Source organism: Gavia stellata, chromosome 17 (assembly GCF_030936135.1).
Source record: "Gavia stellata isolate bGavSte3 chromosome 17, bGavSte3.hap2, whole genome shotgun sequence".
NCBI classification, from domain to species: Eukaryota; Metazoa; Chordata; class Aves; order Gaviiformes; family Gaviidae; genus Gavia; species Gavia stellata.
In genome coordinates this window covers 13143829-13166297 of record NC_082610.1, presented here as the reverse complement: position 1 = coordinate 13166297, position 22469 = coordinate 13143829, and the positions used below count along the sequence as shown (strand labels likewise).

Here is a 22469-nt window from a genome sequence, read left to right as displayed (position 1 = left end):
TTGCATTTCCCCATTTTTAAACTCTATTTAATTGATGCCATTCAACTTTTCTTCTTTTTTGGATTATCTTACCTTAGCACAGATTCTGCAGAAAACATCATTCTCTGTTAAGCTTTGCTATACCTAAAAAGCACTTGGCCAAAAAGTAACCAAATATTAAGCTTACCAATGTAGCGATTCTAGTCTTCACACTGAAAATAAACTCCTTGCCAACAAAGAAAAAGCCAAATTTACTGCTTGCTAAAATTGCTTATAAGTATCTAAGCTCATCTGGCTAATTCTTCCAACAGTTAAATATTCTTTCTGGAGAGTTTCTCTTTAAGAGCAATACACATAGTTTAAATACTCTAAGCCATTAATGATGATTGCTTATCATGCAACTTACTATTATATTTCTCAGAATTTGCCCTATATAGAAGCAGTAAAAAAAAAAAGAGAGAGAAATAGGTTCATGTGCAGCAATACTCTAAAGAGTGTAAAAAGTATTTTTGAGGATTACACTTATTCAGTGCCTGGTTAATAACCCATAAGTTAGAGGACTACCTAGAGCAGCATAGGCAAAGGAGATTCAGTAGATGGCTTTAGCCTCCCTTAACTTACGGAGGCTGAGGTCATCCTCAAGAACTGCATAAGCACTTCTGAAAAGGCCATGTTCCCCAGGGAACAGAAAAGGCAAAGACATCTCACTTCACAAGCCCTTCAAGAGGTACCAAAACAACATTTTTCTGTAAAAACAGAATCTCAAGTAAATAAACCACCAGTAACAGACACCAAAACAGTAAGTCTCACAATGCTGCTAACACTATAGATACAACAGAAAGGAATACCAGTAAGGGTAGAGGGGTCCCCACCTTCAATTTATTTTAAAAAGCAAGAGAAATGAAGTGGCACTTATTTTTTATGAAATCATGGCCATCCAAAGCATTTTGCATGCTAGGAACTGGGCAAGTACACAAAGTAAAAAAATAAAGCAGTTCTTTGATCACAAAGTTTAAGGTATTTTGTTTCTGGAAGCAGCAGAGTTGAGCGAGCTGTGAACAGCTGACAACTCTATATGTAAGCCTCTATGGATACATTGATCATTATTTTATACATACAAAATTAAAATGACATAAAGACAAGGTACTTGGCAACATATGTAAGTAGAGATACAATTAAAAGAGCATCCTTAAGTTAGTCACTTGGTATTTCAGGTCTCTAGAACAGTCAAATATGCTTTTATTTGTTGCCGAGGTATCGGTTTTCCGACCAAAAGAAAACCTCAAATAGTTACACACCACTTCAATAGCAGATTGTTACAAGAGAGGACACATAACATCATCACACGATAAAATGATTCTCCTGAGACACTACACTAAGGAACAAGGGTGTCACATCCCAATTTAAAGACCTGTCTTTCCCATAAACTTTTATCATCACAAATAACAGGGTGCCCAGGTGAAAGTCTTACAAATCTTAGAAATGTGGATGCAAGTAAGTCAATGTTCATGCATCTGAAGCCAAAGCCTGGTCCCCTGAGGTCAACAGCACAACGTTCCATTGGCTCAGTGGGGTCTGGACTACACCCATCAATTCCAAAGCCAGAGGACAATTGCAATTCTTTAGTTTGACCTCAAGTACAATAAGGGCCAAACCCCCACAGATATCTAGCAATGCCTGCATCAAGCCCATATCCTTCCTTTCAGCTCTGTTCAAAAATATAGAAGGAAATGATCTAGGTTCTGCCAAAAGGATGTCTAAGGAGGAACTAATATTCACTAATAATAAGTAAACTCCCACCCCACTGACACCCTAAAGAGAAAATATGCTTTATTTTAAATGTTAATACATAATTACATGGTATGCAAATAGATGCCTACAACAATATAGAACAGTCAGTTCTGATAGCACAATCACCACTACTTGAATTCTCTGTGCACCACAGGTGTTCAAACTATAGGTTACATACAGGTTTTCATAACCCCTCCTAGACAGTCAGACTGAAACATGGTTCCGAGTTAAGGCTTCTGCTTGAATACAGCATTGAAAAACTAAAAATTATTCATCTACAGCATTTCTACAGCATGTATCACCTATGTGCATTAGGTCCCAACCTTGTAAATAACCACCCACTTCACTTAACACACAGAAAACATGGATATGCAAATTTATACACACATGGCTGGCTTGTCCTAAACTCTAAAGGATGCTCCTGTGCCATTCCTGTGAGTAAATGGTGACCTTTTCCATTTATTCTCAGCAGTACTATTCTTCATGTCAACCCAGAATTTGTGATTGAGAACAACTTACAGCTGCAGGTTTCAAAAACATGAATTTAACTCAAGTAACTGTTTAACACTGAAGTACAGGAAAACATAAAACTGAAGTCTGACAACAAATTTGCCGTATTATCAAGGATCTATCACACCAGCAGATAGCCTGAGAATGCATACAAAGTAGTGTTTCTCTTTCAAAACAATTACGTTTGTCAGTCTGGTCTAAATGTGTTGGCATCAGGAGGAAAAAAGGCTTTTCAAGAGATCTTATCTTCTAAAGCAACATACAAAAATAAAACTCCACAGAATCTGTTAAGATTTAGCACCGGATAACATCTGTTTAACGGTTGAAATAAAAATACTGATAATATATACCTGTCTTATATTAGCAGAGAACTGGATTTTAGCTTTTAAAAGCTTTCAACTTTTCTAAAAGAAGCAGCTATTGCCCAAGACCCTTCGGATCACTCCATTAAAAACAAGCTTGTTTTTAATGAGATACTACCTTTGATTTAAACAGTGCTGGAAGACTCAGTGTTGCTTATTTTGACTCAAAATAATTTAAATTTCCACCATTCTCCTGCATTACAGAGTAGCAAGACACACATGCAAATCCAGCAGCATGAAATGGCCCAGATTAACTTGCTTGTCAAAATATATTGCTATAGTATTGCAAAAGTTTCTTTAAAAGGAAATTCAAAGACACATCAAAAAAACAATCTTACTTTAGTACTTGCTGGGTTTATGATCTGGAAGAAAGCTATTTTAACCACTTTTTGGATCAATTTTACCGATAAACAAACCATACTTTTGCCAGCAACATCTGAAACAGCTACATGTTCTTCCCTTCCACTTTGATTTCTGCAGCACCTTACTCTAGCACCGCTTCTCCCATGCCCACCCCTCCGCCCTGCTTCCTCTTCTGGGTTCCTTACAAGCCTCTGATGCAGCTATCATGGAAACCACAAGAACGCTCATGCACACAGAAAGAGCGCTCAGCAAAGCGGCAATACGTATAAGAACAAGCTTAACTTTAAGTGCACTGTATCACTGAGAGATACAAGAAACTCAACCCTACAGTAAGCCTCGAGTCTTTTCTACAATTTTACTGGGCCACAGAGAGTCAGGAACTCCACTGAATTCTCCACCAGACACTGTCTTCTGATGTACCCAAGGGACAGTCTAAACTTGAATTTTGTACTAATGCAGTTATTTTGCTGAAGATTTTAATCATCATCTGACAAAGCATCAACTTGTAGGATACAGCTGGGTTTCTATGCTCCCATGGTAAAGCATTCCCTTAAAGTACCAGATGTGACCAAAATATGGGAGACTGCCACCACAAGTAAACCAAAACAAGCCTTATGGCATACGTGTGCAAGACTTAAACAAACCTGACCGAGTTAGGACAGACAGTATTTTCACATATATTAGCCTAAAACACTTTGAGCAAGACAAATTAGTCTTTTTAAAACTTCATTATAAAACCACAATCAAGAAGTCTGCAGTGACACTCAGGCTCACTATGCTAGAGAGCAATATTATATTCTTCCACAGTGCCCTTCAACTGAGAAGCACTAACTAGATTTTTCTGTCACAGCTCACTTCTTTGGCCCTTGTCTAAATTAGATATTGCTTTAACAGCAGCTGTCCCATGCATCCATGTAACTAGATTAGCAACAGAGATGCAGTTTATGCAGTTTCAAGACAAAGAAAAAAATTATACATTTCTTTGCAGAACTCAGAATAAATTAAGAGCATAGAACAGCTCTTTATATACTCTTTGCGATAACTACGGAAAATTCTGATACTTACTGTATGTATGAATCAGGAGCCTAGAGGCAGGACTTGGAATTTAAGTTCCTCATATAACCCTGATGATTTCATAATGGACCATATACATTCCAAACTTTAGAGATAAGCAATGTTAAACATTAATATCCCCTTTTTCTACTGATGATAAATTTGTCTTTATTGAAGTACAAATAATAGAATCCATATGCCCCCTACATAACACATTTTATGCATATTCCTTGTCAGTTTCTATGTCAGGAATTCTTTGGCTCTTTAAGTGAAGGGTATCTGAAAGCCTAATCATAAAGCAAAGCAGTTTTGAGATGAACCTGTAACCTGCAGTTCTAAATATATTAAAGCTGACTGATTAAATTATTAATATCAGAAATACTGATACTGACCAGTAGTTTCACTTAGTGAGACCAGCATGCATTTTTAATTCTGTTTTACATTTTAAAATGGTGCATTTACAGTTACTTCTTGTTGCAACAGCAGGTTTTTTGGGGTTTTGTTTTTTGGGGTTTTTTTAAAGTAAACCCTCTACAATGAAAGTCTCAACAACAGTGAGCTGCCAGTCTACTTTGCCTTTCAGATAAGCAAATCTATTGGTATAGAATAACTTCTTAGTCATCTTCGAAGTCTCCAGCACATGTTCAAGTCCGTTTCTATGCCATAGCTACATTCCCAGCCTGCAGTGCTAAGGACTTCAACAGTTCACAGGAAACCTTACTCAGCAGCGACTACCAAGGGGATTTCTCAGACTAAGTCATACTCATTGTGTACAAAGCTTTAAGAGCTCATTCTTCGAATAAGAAAGAGAAAAGCTGAAGCTTCAGAAGGACAAGTTTAAGTCCTGCAGCAAATTCCATCACATGGGCGCACTGCTGGTGCTATCTCAGTCCTGGGCGTCCTCCCCTCCCTGCCCTCCCAGACAATTCTGATCTCTGTAAGATACTATCAAAAAAAATCTACTCCTCCACCTTCATAAAAAGCTATCTGTAAACCAAGATGTAAACTGAGGTGCCAGTTTATCTTTTAATACTACTTTGATTTCATTTTTAACATGTAAAAATAAAACAACTACCTTACTTTTGTCAGTAAGCTGACAAAGCTCTTCAAAACCATTTACCTTTCAAAAAATTATCTATTTGAAATTAAAGTATGTTTATTTAGTTGGAAGTATTACAGTGATTTTAAAATGAGGAAATTCATTACAAAAGGAGGATAGTCTTTTAGAAGCTTGTTATAATAGTGAAAACGTCCATAGTGCATATTAACATGCATATCCACACACGCATGTTACTTCACCAGCTGTCCTCTCTAAAAAGTGTACTAACCATGTTATTTAGGCCTGTCAGTACATCCAAAATTATGTAAAAGTGTAGTAAACCAAAGCAACAGACTTTTTTCATGGCAAGAACATACATTACTCTGTTATTAATTATGCCAGTGCAAAAAAAAGAGAGGGAGATAAGAAATAAATCAAGATATTAAATACTTTAGTTTTCATAGAAAAAATAACACCGTTTGAAGAGAAATTTTCCTCTGAACTTGCCAGGAAAAACAAATGAAAACTACCAGCATATGGATTTGAGAAAAAGAGCAATGTTGGCATGGTGACCAGACTGGAGGTTCACAAAAATATCTTGTCTTTAATTCCATGCAGCTTTTTTAGGAAGGTTTTTTTGTGTCAAGCTATGTTGCAGCACTGCCTGATAATGAAAATAAAAAACACCACCACAAAACACCCTGCCTGCCACACTTCTGCTTTCCTAATAGTGTAAATGATAGTAGAAGAAAACAGACTACCAGAGAAAATGGCAGAGATTAGAGAATCCTACCAGTGCCTATCAGTAGGGTGTGTCCCATGGCTTACCTGGTCCCACCCTCGAAAAGTTACACCTACAAGAAAGCAGACTTCTAGCAGAGGCCAGAGCTGTGTTGTTCCGCAGCTAATAACTCTGCAAGTACTCGCTTCCCACAGGGCTACCTGATAGAGGGGTCCAGCTTCTTGACAACAGCCAGCCAGACCACACGGTAAGACTCAGCATTTTGCCTGTACAGGAGCAAATAAACCATTCAGTGGCACTGCATGAGAGAAGTCCTTCAGATGACTGATGGAACTGCCTCACGAGCCAGCCAGGCACCAGCCACCTGACATACTTCCCACCGGTGGTTACTGGCTCCTCCAGACGTGTCCTTTGCTACCTCAACCACTCTTGGTCCCCTGATCCTCACAACCAGCTCTTAAACTCTCTCTTGGCATGTCCCTAAAAAGAATATTTGTGAAGCGAACCGTGGGATAAAGTAAATAAAAAGAACCTCTATGCAGTTTGAACCAGCCCCATGTATAAGTTGCAGGACCTTCACAGACTATTTGCTTCTCCTTTATACAGTGACTGCTGTTAACAGAGTCTCACTGGAAGGGAGGACTTCCTGAGCACTATCCCAGTGAGCACCAGTTTGCTCAAGTAGATGCTGACATTTTGCTGCAGACTGAAGTATGCATTCTAGAGGAAAATTTGAAATAGTTTTTGTGTGGAGACCTGACAGGCTGGGTCCACATAAGCAAACCCCAACTCAGAAATGCAGCGTGGGGAAACCCAGCCTAATCCCGTGCAGGCAGAAACTGGCCCAAGCACAGCACAGTGCTGAATCCAGTCAAGCTTTGCTCACTCAGCACCATGCAGCAGCAGCTGTATGGCCTTTTGGCCACAGTTGGTGAACTGACACTGCACTTTCTTGCATTTCCTAGCTCTACAGGGTTAAGTTTTGCAGCACAAAAGTGTTCTTTCTGTAACCCTACAGCATCAATACCTGTAAAATTACAGTTTAATTTTATCAGAGCATACAATTTCCAAAAGGGGTTTATTTATCTATTTCACCAGATTCTCTCCAGCATCTCCAAAAAATAAAGTAAGAGCTATCCTAAACCAGAGCCAGCAAGAACTTCACAGTGGCTGTTACAGTTAGCACTAGTGTTTTGGGTCATTTCTCACTTCCCTTATAGTCATGTACTATATTTAGTCAATCAAGACAAGCTCCTCTCACCTCTTGAGGAAGTTCCAGCTTAGATCTGTCATCCAGCCCATTAGAGTGCAAGCCCATGAGGTAAGGGACAGGAGCATCTAGAAAATGAAGGAGGGATGCTGGAAGTATAGGAACATACACATGCTGCCACTGAAATGGAAACATTAGTGCTGTGATGGTCTCTGCCACAGTCATCAGTCTCTGATAATCTGAAAAAGATCAAGAAAAAAAAAATACTTCTTTCACAAACGTTTTTAAGTAAATTAATCTAAGTTAAAGAAATGAGAGCCTGCTTTAAAACAGAAACCACAAAACCCAGTACTAGCTGAGCGGCATCTTAATGAAAGCCCAGACTTGTACACCTAAGCACATTTTGCTGAAACAACAAAGAGAGCTCAATGCAAAGTAGGTCATTCTACAAGTCATATGAAAATGAGCAAATTGAGCCTTAGCATCTATTAAGTCACCCTCTGCTACCTATACCAGGGTTACCAGGAACGCCAGTTTGAGTATGGAAGCAGTATTGTAATCAGCTAAGAAAAACGTCGGAAATAATTTCTTTTCTCTGTGCTTATGGCTTTCTATGGAAGCCTTGGATGAAACCCAAGACATCTGGTATCTCTCAGATAAACATTTTTTAAAAGAGTGTTCAAATGTCTATAAAGCATGCTGTACAGTAGCCAACCCAACAGTGCGACTGAAATAACTGTGTAGAAAATAAAAAGGATCAGCTTCATTTATCCTTTGCAATGTAAGACCGAAGTCTCAGTTCAATGTAAAAACAACTCAACTCCTCCTAGAATTTAACAGCAGTGCTAAATGCACCTGTGCAACATGCATACCAAAAGATCTTTTTATTCAGCAGCTGGTGGCTAGAGCAGTTAACATTGCAGTATGCTGGGCCAAAACCTCACCCTCCTCTTTTATACTACAGAACCATCTTTAACAGTTTTTGATATCTATGCCCTGTAAAGGAGAAGGCAACACCAGAATAACTCAGAGCACGTGGTCTAATACAACTGTTGAAACATTCAGAATGCTTTCAAGCTGCCAAGCTGGAAAGAGTATAAAACAATCTCACAAGATTAAGACAATTCCTACCTTCGGTCAAGCTATAATGATACTGCAACAATATCTAATGCCAGACAGGAAAGGGGGCGGGAATAGGAGGAAGGGAAAAAAAAAAAATCAGTATCTTTCATATGTGTGTTGGGGTGTGGGGTATGCGTGTCTTCTCCTAACGTGTTCGTAGAACTACAGACACTATGAAATTGGAAAATATCTTTGAATGCACAGGTTCAGGTGTAGAGGTTTCTGAAGCTGTTGCACACTGTTGCAGAGTGCAAATGAAAACTGCAAAAAAGAACATTTGTTCTAAACAAATGCTCTGGAGAAAATTTAAGCTTAAACTGTGCACTTTCTAAAGTTATGTCTTCAATTCTATTCTTTAGCCAACCTCCATTCAGACTTCAGAGAAGACAGAGGGGCAAGAAATTCAGTTCCTGGCAGTCACGATTAATTTTGTTTGAAGTCAAATTTGCAGAGTTTGGGGTCTGCAAAGAGTCCCACAACCCAAGAGGAACTCAGCACAAGTTTTGCTAACATCAGTCATAATTCTGCAATCGAGGCTTTTGATTTTTCTGTTCAGATCAATCTCTGCTGGTGGAAAAGGTTACTGCACACAGCTACTTGCACTGCCTCACAGTAGATCTGCCTGTGACTGAAGGAGTGTTCAATCAAAACAAGCAAGAATAGCTTAAACAGTTTAAAGCTTTTGCCAAAAGCTTACTTGGACTGAAACATGTTAGGGAACAATCAATGAACATCACCAGCAGCACTTCCCTATTCCGCCTGGACACCAGTTTCTGCCCTCACAATTACTTATTGGTTTGCCGCTTTAATCACAGCCTGACTGCAAAGAAGTGATGAATTAATGATAAGCTTTTGGAAGAAGAAGAATCCATTCCATACCCTATTTTCTTCAGCTTTAAAAAGAACTTTAAATGTAGCCATAGATATACAAACATTCCAGCTGGTTTGTATTCAGCCTGTTTATTTGAAAGAACAAGTCTCAGAATAGAAACAGTGTTTTCCTACTACACAAAACCCCCCTGTCTAATCCTGCTGGCTAATTTAAATACAACTTCCCTCTCTGTCATTAAGCTAACTTTAGTATTAGCCTTTCAAATTAATTACAAAGTAACATCAGTAATTCAGAATTTCTATTCACTCAGCGGCTACCTCCTGCAACCAAGTTATCTGCAAATGCAGCTCTCCGATTCTGGATATCCACAAGGCTTAAGCCATTCCCAACTATTCAGCCTGCAAGTCACCCATCACTACATTCTGCAGGCTTTAGGCATGTCAGGAGCTGTTGGCAAAAGGCAAGGACAAAAGCAAGAAGCCTGCAAATCTAAACCAAAATAACTTAAATGTTTTCTTAAGTTATACCTGTCCTGACAGGGCATGGAGTTTTTAGGTTTTAAAAAAAGAAGAAAGCAGCACACTTCTAGTACCAAAGCATTACATAAGATTTTAAAATAACAACAACAAAAAAATTACAGAGGAAAGAAGCGCTTAAGTAGTGGTCTTGCTCTTGTTTTTGAAATCAGAATATGCTTATTCTGGTACAAATGACAGAGTCTTTTGGCCTTGTATTGTACAAGAGCACTGGTAGGGGAAAAAATGATATCCCACTAGTGTGCTATTAGTTTGGAAAGTACTTAACTGATCACTGTGCAAAGAAAAAATTCGCTACTTTTTAACATGTCCACTTAAGAACACAGAAAAAGGCTGATTATTCTTCTAACCAATTACTGTAGGTAAAATACATCATCCCTTAAAGCACATATGAGAAGTTACTTACACTAGTATTTATGTATGTCTAGTATATCTAGACATTTTTGTTGAACTGTAAAAAGCAAGTAAATCCAGGAAAAAAGAAGAATTGAGGGGTCTTGGGTCTGGAAGGAGAGGTGCAGGATGGGAAGAAGGTGGCAGCTCTAAGGACCATGATTCCACCTCTCCATTCTCACATTCTATCAGAGAGAAGTCTATCAAGTTCCTACAGAAATTCTCTGACTTGGCCAAATTTAAAAACATTACATGATCACATTCTGGAATATTTTTTCCTTCTAATCTTCCTATTTCATGGATCACAATGAAATACTGTTGTATTTGTTAAGTAATTTCCATTCCACATGCAACTCTCACATTGCTGCTTTAAGGCAAAGAGTTGGCCCATACAGTGGAAGACCATTACTACAGAGAAGTTTGGAGATCTTCATAACGAATATGGATAAACCAGAAAGATGGGCTACTTGCCAGGATTAAGCTTCTTTTCAACCTGAAGGGAAGCAGAAGGGGAAAAATTATATATGCAGTCCCTATGGACAGGTAACATGCAATGCAGTTGAGCCACCAGAATAAAGCATTGCCTGGAGAGTTTGCTTTAGGCATGCCTGTTCATAGCAGAAAGCATGGTGTGAAAGAAACATTTTTCAGAGATTTGGGATTTAAATCCTGCGAAGTAAAACTTTTTTCAGGTAATTTTATTTCAAAATAACAACTGAAATGTGACTTTGCGTACTTAAAGAGAAAATTATATTTGCATTATTAATTCTTCTTCAGAACCATATATAATTAACTATGTATCTTCTCCAAATGCATAGATAGTTTGGCAGAGATAGGAGGGAATTCAGCTAAGCAGCTGGAGAGGAACATGGGAGAAGGCATACTATATCCAACAATACAACATTTCCAGAGACAACAATAAAGGGGACAGTCAGTCCATGAATATAGGAGATTATGTGAAAGCCCAAAGTTTTAAGTTTAGGTGTCTAAAAACAGGAGCCAATGCAACGCTCTCTTTGCGACTCCAGTTCTTTTCTTTACATTAAAACCTGCACACAGATCAGCCTGACTGCATTAGCATGCTAATGCAACTTTAATGCAGCTATTCTGTTGCTTGTGTGTTTTTTAGAATTCAAGAAATGAAAAGACCTTGTGCCAGTACAACTACAGGATAAGAAAACAAAAACCAAGTACTCACGCTGTGAATAAAGCAGTATCTGAAATTCCAAGAGGGCACAGGTAAAGAGTTGAACCACATTTTCTACTCCAAGCAATTCAAAAACTTCTTTAACTGGAAAATCAAATAATGGTAGTTCACTGGTGCTTGGCCTCTGGCAGATAATTGGTCCATAAACACCTGAAAATTTTAAAGACCTTCCTGCTGGAGGAAGAGGAACCTCATAGAGAATATTGTAGATGTAGCTTTCTAAAGGTAGAGGTGGCGGCTGAGGTGAAGTCACTGCTTGGTGAAGTTGTTCTAGTACTTTCTTACAAGCTTTCATGAAAGACATTGGAGTAATCAGACAAATGCACTTTGAGACATAGAGTGTGTCTCTGCTGATGTCATAGGAGTTAAAACGCTGTAGCTTTGAAACAGAAGTGCCATTGCAGTCTCCAGTGCTGCTGCAGCTATCTTTGTCATTTGTGGGTGGAGTATGAAGAATGTCATATTCAGCATTGTGCATATGATACAATGTCTGCATTGCACTGCAGATCTGTTTGCTAGTAACTTCCTCAAAAAACGTGAGAGAAAATCCAAATGTCCGTGAGCCATCTTCACGAGTAATAATAAAAGAGTGGAACTGAGGTTCTCTGGAGTCTGCTTGTGTCTTGAAAGCAAGCCCTTTAGGCATACACAGCTATAAGAAAAGAGGGGAGGGGAGATAATATCAATTAAAACACACTTTTCTCTCCCCCCTGCCTCCAGAAGCATTGGTGAAAATAGGATTTAGAATCCACAGACTGCCATTGCACTTCACCTTAAATTCTATTAAATGCTACATCTCTGTATGATACAGTAATACGCATCTAAATCAGAAAAACTAATGGAACATATTAAAAAGGGCTGTATGCAGTTTCTGTTGAAACTCATAACCATTTTGTTACCAACCCCAACTGGAAAAAAAGAACAGAATTCAAACTCAGATAAAGGAAAGTATTTTGGTCACTAAGACCAGAAACCTGACAGAGAAAAGTACTATAGTTTATCTAAATTAAGAAACCACACCACATTCCATTAAACAGAAAAATCATGCAGAAGGAAGATTCATTAATTGCAGACTAATTTCTTTCTCCACCAATTCTCTAGAATGTAACAAAAAGTTGTAAAAGAACAAAAAATCTCTCCTAGGGACTTAATCACTTATAAGTTTCAACTTAATCTCCTTTAAGAATATCCCAATTAAATGAAAATGCCTTTGACCCTGCACAATTTAAAGAAATTCATTATTATTTCCAATCTATAATAGACTTCATACTTTTTTGTCAAAGAAAACACAGATGAATGCCTTCAATTGTTAAGGTAGGTTTTTGTCTTAAAAACAAAAGCCATTAATTGATACTAACCATTCCCACTGCATCCTGGTCAAAAGGGTTCCATTCAACATTCTCAGGATAGCGAGCAAGAACTTTGGATTTGAATGTGCGTCTTAACGGAGTCTGTTCAAAGTTTTCCCCTGCAGGTAAAAGAAAAATATAGAAGTAAATATTTCATTCTCTTTTTAAGCTGAAACAAGGCCAAAAAGCAGGACATCAGCAGGTAGATGTGAGGATAAGTGAATTAAGCACACGCTCCTTTTAAAAGAAACAGAAAATGCAAGACAGTTAGTTAGCGTATAATCAGACTGCAGATATTAGCGGGATTAGCACTAACATTTCTATGTCATTAAGTATCTGTGCTTTTCCTTAAGTGTGACTATCTTGAGGCTGTGGTCACAACAGCAATTCTCTAAGCCAGTCTTCAGATATTTCAGATTCTTGTTAAAGCATAGCTAAAGCTTCAGTTTCAGTGGAATTTTGTTACTGAAGAAAAGCACAAATAGACAAGATGCAAAGAGGATGCGAGTTTAAGATAGACATAAAAGTGGCATCACTTAATTTCTTCTTTAAAACTTAGGGAAAAAAGGTACCCATCATCTATTACAAGAAGTTAGCTGTGAAGAGAGAGTCTAGAAGGTTAAAAGATCAAGAACCACATAAACGCCCATGAAGACAGGGTTTCAGATGAACAAAAAAATTGTGGCTTTTTTTTCCCCACACTTTTTCCTTTACCTTCTGTTGCACTTGAAATGAAACGGCTGGCACCATCTCGGGTTTTAGAGGCCTGTATATACTGGCATAAAGCTATATAACAAATAAAAACAACACTGCATTATAAATTTCATACTGTCGACTGTAATTACGTAGCTAACACATACCAGTAAAAAACATACAAGTATTCTATACAGAATTAGCATGCATAATAGATAGTCTACTCTCTAGTATGCTTTTTATACATATACCACTTTATACAAATTTCTCACTTCAGGTACATATTTCTTGAAGGACATGATCAATATGTAACAGAAGCTCATAGTTCCTGCATACACAACCAGAATACTGATGCAGCAATAGGAATTAGTTGCTTATTACATCAAAGTTTTACATGTTAAACTATAAAATACTCCCAAAGAGCAGATGATGAAACTAAACCCAAGGAGAAGACCATTTCAAGGCCTTTGGAATTATAAGAATTTAAGTGGCATCATCTAACTTTTCATAGATGCTATCCATACACTAGACTGGCTGATACAGTCTTGTTTATAAGCTCTCAAAACTCCTCTAGAGCAATGATTGTTCATTGTGATAGCGCAGAACTTTCTGCAGTAAATCTTCTGAATGTGTGTAGTTGCTTTAAAAAAAAAAAAAAGCCCAGAACTGCATATCTTAAAATAAGCTTAGCTATCTTACTAGAATGCAATTAGCTAAATGAGCATGCAGCTGTTGACAGCTGCACTAACAATCACGCACAATTGCATGAAATCATATGCTTTAAATAAATCTAACTATTTCAGCAACACCTGCTAAAGAGAAAACACACTTCAACTCCTCACTTGTTTTCTTACATGCAGCAATTACATGGCAATAGAAATTGATTTCAGAATTGGTTGAGTTTATTCTGTGCTTTTACAGTAACATTTAAAGTTCACTTTCTAAGCCAACTTAGAATCTTCCGTACAACACTTACTTCCACAAAGTAGCCATACACAGAGATAGTTATAACACTGCCTATAGACACTAAAGAACCTAACAAATACATTACACCAAACAAAACTGTGTTTCCATGGAATGCTCAAGAAGTCCTTTGACAGTTGAGAAGTCATGTAACTCTGGATTTTTTCTAAACTAAGTCTTAAATATTATCTCGAACAGGGAACTTTTTCTGAATCAGGACCTAGGACAGGTCTCACAATACGCAAAGTATTCACATCTATTTTGCTAATCCTCTGGGTTTTAGCACTGAAATTAAAGAAGGGATTGTTTTTCCTGTTTGCCTGAAAAATCAACAGCTCAGCTGATTTTCATACAAAACCACTCAGCTACATTATTGCTTTGTTCAATAATATCATTGTTCAGAGAGAAAAAAATGTATATTTGGGAAACTCTGAAATGTGTATAGAGAGAGGGATAGTCAGGAAAAAACAGAACACAACTTCACTGAAATATAACCATCTTGGGAAAGAGCGAAGTCAATGACAGAAAACATAACAGCATTTCTGCAAGAGCTAAAAAAAAAAAATCTTAAAAGATGAAAATAAGCATTTAAAGAAACTTCCAGTCTCCCAAAAAGAGAAAGAAAAGTGGACATAATGCCACATCTCTATTTACTGACACAAACATACACTCAAGAGAGTCCTCTGTAAAAGAGGTTTTAAAATTACATCAGGAGATTTAACACACCTACTATTTTCTATATTTACATCTGTGCAGATGATGTAATGTCAACTTACAGATAATTGAGGAAAAACCTCAGACATTTACTAAGCTGGTTTGTTTCTGGTTTTTTTTTGTCTTCCACATATATAAGGGAGAAAATATCTGAAGGCCAAATTTTCTCCTGAACTTGGAAACCACACACCACAATCACTGGGTTCACCTGTGTGCAAGGTCATGTGCATTCTGGAAATAAAAATAAAATCTCTGACTTAAAGACCTTTTCATTAAGGTGATTAGTATTGCAAAATACATGATGCTGCTCTTCCCTTCTGATTAAAAAAAAAAAACAAACAACAAACCACACCGAATGGATGCTTATGTATTTTAAGAAGCCTTGCCCCATCTCTTCCAAGAGACATTCTCTCCAACACACACTGCACCTTCAGACTGGGCAATGCTGACTTCCAAAGATACTGACAGGGCAGGGAATCTCAAGTGACAGCTCACCAACGACAGCTGGAAAGTTCAACACAGGAACAGAAAGGCGATCTGTGCAACTCCAGGACACTGGCCACCCTGTTTTCTTGCTCTTACAACTAATGAGAACCTGACCACCAGCAAGTCCATTGCTTAGGCTGCCCCTTCACTTCTGCCACTAAGCAGCTAGTGGTTGTCACCAGATAGCCATCAACAGACATAAAACAAAAATAAGAAATCCACCAACAATATTTGCTTATATCCAGAGTCAAAAAGCAATTAACCCTAAATTTCTAAATTTATGATCAGTTAGAAGCCTCAAACACAAACACCCTGCTCCAGCAAAATACCAATTGCAGCACATTCTCCAGCAGGCAAAAAATAACTCATGGTTTCAGGATCTGCCTCTGTGTGAATTAGACATCTGATTAATTCAGTACTAATTGAAATGGTTTTCATAAAAACACTGAAGACAAGAGCAGGTTTAACAAATGCAGGAGACAAACCCATCAGCAAAAATGGACAAAGTTTTATTCTAGAACTGAGAAAATGAAGATGTAAGAGAAGATAAACTGATAAAAATATGATGTACCCCACAAGTTTCAGAATGAGTACAAGTTCCCACACTTAACGACTATCAAAGGACTGCTATTATCAGATCATGCTTTTCATAAGGTTCCTCTCCTCTAGCAGAAGAGATGGCTAGAAAGTACTTTCCTTATTGATCTGAGTTACAATAAAGAGGTCTTCAAACATGATTTCTCTGTAAATAATTTCTTTCTTTTGTGCAAGTGCCATGTAAAAGGGATTTTATTTATTTTTAAATGGAACACATCATTGCCTGCTGAAGACTAAAGAGGCCTTTCAAACACATTTGATGATCTTCACATACACATTATCACTCAGCTGTTTGTCTCAGCATAGGAAAAGCTCTCAAAAATGAAGATGCAAACCACCCCACAGATTACAAACTTGCAACTCATTTGGATTTAAAGCAGAAACAGTAATGAAATAGTTACAACTATAAGATTATTTGTCAGGAACTGTCATACAACATAAAAAAATCCAGAAACATACAAAATTTTAGGAAAAAGGAAAAAACCAGGAGTACTTCAGAAAGTTTCAGGCCAACATGCTTCTCAACATGAAACTTTCAAAACAGTAGGAATCCCACTGTATTTTGTAATGTAAATAATATCATAAAAGCATAAAGAAACATCATTTCACTAGGCACTGTACAAATCCAAACACACCAGTTCAGAATGAGACCTGGTGCTGCACCCAGCAGAGGAAAAGAGAGAATCAGACATTCTTAGAATTTTGTTGTCATTGGAAAAAACACTATCTGTGGCATCCCACTCAAAATAGGATCAGTGAAACGATTTGGATTAAAAATAAATAAATAGAGAATGAAGAAGAGGTTAACAAAGATTCATGTTTCACTAATCCAGTTTAGCCCATGTCCATACAAACAGCTTAATTAGCTTACAGGGATCCCCAAAACCAGGAGGGAAGCAAAGAGTGAACCACAGACACAGAGATTCTTAAACTGGTGCACTGAAGAAAACATGGGACTACAGTAGAGTTTTAATAACCTGCATGGGTAAGTGATTAACTCCTAAAGCTGCTGCTCCTCCCGAGGCCCAGCTCGCCCACCTGCTGGCTCCTGCCATGCCGGGGAGAGATTTTTCAACACCAGCAACCACCATCCGGATTTAGTAATGCCCTTTCCTTCCTCTCCCTTCTTTCACACTTCATCAAGCCCTAAGACTCCACTACAGGGTGGAAAAGGAGCAAAGATGCTACAGCCATCAGTGACTTGAAAAGATTTTATCCATCTGAACTGTGGCAAAACCAAGCTATTCCCACTGTTACACTATGCAGGCAGTCAGCCTCATTACAGTCCTGTACTGCTTTCTCCGTATTTGCTACCATGTAATTTAAAAAGACATGCATAAAAGACTTAAATTCTTAAAATAAGCTTGCTTATCAAAAGGGAAGTCACCTCTGAAGCAGCCTCCTTGGCTGAAGGATGTCCAGGACGTCGAACGCTGCTGCTACCGAGACTGCCGGCTTGGCCCAGCTCTTCCTGTGGCAGGCAGAGCTCGGCTCACAGCAGGCTCCCTGGAGTGGGGTACGCTCGGTACTGAGCGGATTAAAGCTCACGTAAGAGGCAGGTAATTCTCCAACCTCTCCCTCTCACATCTCTTCAGCAAACTGAACTTGATGGACTGTATTACATGCATGAAGGAAACTACAAACCTGCTCAAGATGACCAAAGAGTCGAAACACATTACATTTAGTTGAAATGTATTTAAAACCAGCCCCTTTTCACAGCTGCGTTGAAGCTCACACCACCCCTCTAACAGCCATCTAATACAATTTGCAGTGTATGGAACCATAAGGCCCGATGGACTTCCAGTTCTAACATCATTTATACCACCTTAAATGATGCTGGCCTACGTATCTGTAATTTGGACTTCCTAATTACAAGCACATTAGAACAGCTAATGCATATGCTCCAAGTAGCCTACGTTTGAATTAACAAGTACACCTCATTTTATTGAGTGATATCTTACTGAGTCACCTAATACTCAACGTAAGCTTTATCACAATGTAGATTTGTGGTGCATGCAGCAAACCTCTCTGGCTCTCATTTTCATGCTCCTCCCTGCTCTTACCTGTATTACTTCCCTTGCTGCTCAACCTGTGAGCAGGAGACAGCAGTGTCTGTGTCTTGGTCTGGTGAGAATTAGGACTTACAAACTCAGAGATACTACGTGGAGTTTCCAACCTGTGCAGGACAGCATTGCTTTGGAAGTATCGGCATGAAACGATCCATATCAATGGATACCCCTTTTCTACAAGATTATACAGAGGGGAAAAAAAAAATTTACATAAACTAGAATGAACTAAAACATTCTTCAATTCAATAACCTGCAAAATGCTATCTACCAAGCTTTCCTCAGCTTTGAAGGGGAATAAAAAGAGCGAATTCTGAAGGTCTAATCTAGCTCTTTCCTGATTTACCCAGAGAAAAATCTGATTCACTGCCTTCCATACTCCTCTTCAGGGGAAAAAGAAAAAAGTGTCTTCCCAACACAGTTATAAGAAAAATGGTTAGGTTGTATAACTTGCAGTTTCAATTACTTATGACCTCCCCCCTAATATATAAACAATTACAAGTCTCAACTGTAAAGTGGATTTACTGTAAGTGAAAAAGATGAAATTTTGAATTCTCAACAAAACAAAAAGAGGAAGACAAGATCTTTCTAAACGGCTGGAAATTCAGACTTAAACCTACCACCACAGACACACACTTCTCACTCCATTCCCTCCCCTTTTTTGACTATGCCATTTGCAAAGTTCTGTTTACAACCTTAATGATGGAGGAGCGCAATTTATGGTTGCTATCGCTGTTATTAGGTGCACGTAACCACACTAAGTAGTAACATATTTCCTGTCAAACCTTCATGTGTGGTCATGAAATAAGCTAGACCTGTATTGCAACCTCTTAACACATATACTGTAAATTCAAGCTATGCCTGCCAATCATATACATCCTCTCAGGTAGCTTATAGCAACAGAAGCAACACATATCCAGATGGACTGCTTGCAAATTTCTAATGCAAATTCCCAAGAAAACTTTTACATTGAGCAGTTTGTTTCTTTGTAAGTATGCTTTAGCCCTAGTTTTTTTTTTTTTTTCTCTTCAATACATCAATCAATCATTCTTCTTTGTAACCCACACCCTGCCAGGAAAAGTTTCCATTCATGTAATAAAGTTCTATCTAGTACAGAACAGCACCGTGTGGCTTAAGTTGTCCTTAATTAGAAAGGGTAAACTTGATCAAAGAAAAATGCCAGGGATACTTTGCAAACAAAACTTTTTAAAATTGAATCACAGCCTTTTGTATATGATGTCAATTCACTATTTGGTTTTACTTTTTAGAAAGTGACTGCAGTGCTGCAACTCTAGAAATTACGCAAGACTAAGAACTGTACAGGAACTTCTCCCTGCATACTAGCTAGAACAAAGTCTTTGAGCAGCTATTTCAGAGGTAGAGTCTAGCTCAATTTTCCTTCTATGTCAATAAAGAGCAAGTCAGAAGAGGCTACCCTAGTTACCAGAAAAAGTGTCCGATAAAAGAACTGAATGGTCATGCAACACTGATTTTTAAGAATCGTTAATACCGTCACCTTCGTTTGTTCATCAAGTCTGCTGAGCTGCTCAAAATCATTACAAAACAAAGACATTCAGAAAGCTCTAATGATTCTGATTAAGTGGTGTGTTGCTTTCACGTTGCCAAGCAGCTTCTTTCTTTAAGTTCTTATGATACAGCCTGTTGTTCATTCTGTTCATTCAGTCTTGGTGTATATTTATTGTATACATGACATCTTCAAATAAAAAAATGTTAGATAGCATGCAATCAAAACATAAACTTTCTACTTTCCACATAAGGACACTCTTACACGAATCTTTTAGCATAGAGAGGCTGTATATGCAATTCCTGATGCCACTAAAATGAATGTTTTAATGAAGTAAATGTAAAACAGCTTCAACATGTAACAGTCATATTGCTGTAATTAAACAAATTAATAAGAACAACAAGAGTCTGTACCAGCAACAGAAACTATGAGCCATACACTTAGGGCAGCTTTCCTGTACTACACAGCATGTTGGAGAAACCAAACTTAGGATTCAGAAGACCCTACAGAACCCTATAACCATACTCGTTACCTCCTTCTACACCACAGTTCAAAGAATCTTGCAATGGTGGGAGTCATCCCAACTTGTGCAGGGTGGGGGCTTGAGACTGAGCTGACCATGACAGTCGAAGAGTCCCAAGTGTGGGTTGCAAGTCAGAAGTCAGTCAACAAGGGGATTTGAACAGTGCATGAATTATAAACACTACCCAGAGAACAGCCTAATTCTATCCTGCTTTCAATTAAAAAATATCATAAAGTACAAAGCCATACTTAGGTGAAAATGGACATCATAGGATATTTTGAAAACAATCTTTCTTATTCTTGGGTTTTGGGTGAAAACAAAGTAACTGCAATAACATGCCTGTCAAAGGGCATAACACACAGGAAAAAAGTCTGAATTGTTTCCAAAGATACAAGAATGGCAGCAGCCCACAACTCATTTAGAATTAAGCTAATCTAAAACCAGCAGCTGATGTTATAAACAGCAGTAGGATTCCCAGTTCAGCCAGCAATCATTACCAGTAGACACAATAATGGTATAGATATTAAGGTAAATAATTGTATTTATCAAACATAAAATTACTCCAGCTCTAAAATTCATGGTCCACGTCTAAATAAAAATGGTTGGCTGGCAAAACAGATAGCATGCATACTTCTGCAATCCACACTGTAGAAAGGATGAAAGTATGGAGCAAATGACAGCTATCTGGGGGGAGGGAGGCAGTGGGAGGAAGAGGTGGTATGTACACTGAGAGATTTGAGGACTTTTTGATTAGTCAAACTGACGGATGACCAATAGTTGACCTGGTTACATTGTAAAAGCAAATACAGGTGCTTAAGATGCATGTAGACATGGAAAGACAGTCAAGCCAAGAACCAATGTCTTAAAATCAAAGGCAAGAGAGTTCTGTTAAAAATAAGACCTGTCATATTTCCACTTGCCAATGGAAGTGGTCAAACATTCTATTTTCAAGTCTTAAGAGCAAAACTGGAATAATCAAACAAGTAACTAAATTATACGGCCTGTACCATATTAGATGTGAAATGAGATGGCAATCTGTTGATTCATTGTAGCCCTTAAAAAAACAGACAAGAAAAAAAAAAGCAAAAACCCCAGATCTAGTCTTCTGGAGAGCAATACCATTCTGATTTTTCAGAAACCCATATTCTAATATTAAAGAAAAGTCATCTCAATATGTAGCTAGAGAGCTATTAATATACTAATAATTAGTGAAAGTTTATTTTAAAAACCAAAACAATAAGTTTCTCCGATTCCTTCTTTAACAAATATTAAACCATATATAACTAAAAAAAACCAAAAACCCTTTACAATGTAGGAAATAAACATCCGAAGTTTGGCAGACTAAGGCAAGAAATTCAATAAACAAGAATTCTTGGAATAAAAACCATGATTCAAGAAAAGCTGCAGCTGCCAAATCTGTAAGCAAACAGCCACTCCATCAATAGACAAATGCCTTCAGATTATGACTTGTTTCCTTCCTTCCAGTTCCTCCTCCTTAAGCAAAACTGCACGTATTTCTTGTTAGAGAGGACTCCCTTCCCCAGCAAACCTCTTCCTCGGATATACACAAAAAAATAATTCTTTCCTTTTATCCTGAAACACATAAACCCGCTGTCCTGCTCTTCTATCCCCCCTCCCCCCGTTGGCAAGACCATCGGGCACAGCGCAAGCTGAAGTGATGGTTAGACCAGTTAATTTGTTACTGGAATTGGGACTTTAACAGTCTTTAAAGTGGATCAGGTTACCCATACAAGAAAATCTTCAGGATGACATTCATTTTATTGCAGCACTGCTGTTTAAGCAACCAGAATCTGGGGTTTCATTCACTGCCTCTAATGAATCAGGGGCTTCGACCACTGCCTCTAGTGGCTGTCATTCCGTTGGCTTTGTAACAGATCTACAGCCTATGATTTTCACATCTGGGACTTCCGCTAAGAAATTCTTTATCCAAGTTACTGTTCTACTTTCCCTGACAAAAGAGCTCAAAGGCAAAGGAATTCCACTGTGCCTTTCTAAAACAAAGGTGCAAACATGTATTATGGTCGCATCGCCCTCTATTTAGGTATATATCTTTGGTGCAACTGAAATGTATGTTGGGTGAAGTGCCATCGTTCATCTGTAAAAGTTAAAGGACTTTCTTCAGAGGAAGTAGAGAGAAGAGGAAGAAAATAACCAGAGTGATGGAAGGCTCTAATCTTTTTTGGGCCTGTTTGTCATCTAGGGAACCCAAACTTGCTTGTAACAATGCCGTATCGCAATCCCATGAGAGCACATTCCTTTCAGCATACAATGGACAATACAATTCTTCCTACTGCAGTCACTAAAAAGATGAGAAGGACAAAGAGACAAGTTAACCCTAATCTGTGGACTGTAAAAGATCCTTTTGCATTCCAGAATTGAAAAATTGTAATGTT

The 22469-nt window shown here is 38.1% G+C and overlaps 1 protein-coding gene across 2 annotated transcripts in view; it reads right to left on the bottom strand.

Annotated features, from left to right (window-relative positions):
- DENND5A (DENN domain containing 5A) overlaps nt 1–22469 on the bottom strand; it is a 62558-nt gene that overhangs the window by 29378 nt on the left and 10711 nt on the right. Inside the window, exons 2-5 of one of the 2 annotated variants that reach the window (XM_059825761.1) lie at nt 13203–13274; nt 12498–12607; nt 11131–11791; nt 7101–7288 (exon numbers count right to left, since the gene is read on the bottom strand). In XM_059825761.1, the coding sequence (XP_059681744.1) occupies nt 7101–7288; nt 11131–11791; nt 12498–12607; nt 13203–13274 (1031 nt within the window). The remainder of the gene's footprint in view (nt 1–7100; nt 7289–11130; nt 11792–12497; nt 12608–13202; nt 13275–22469) is intronic. The other variant, XM_059825762.1, reaches the window with a different exon arrangement.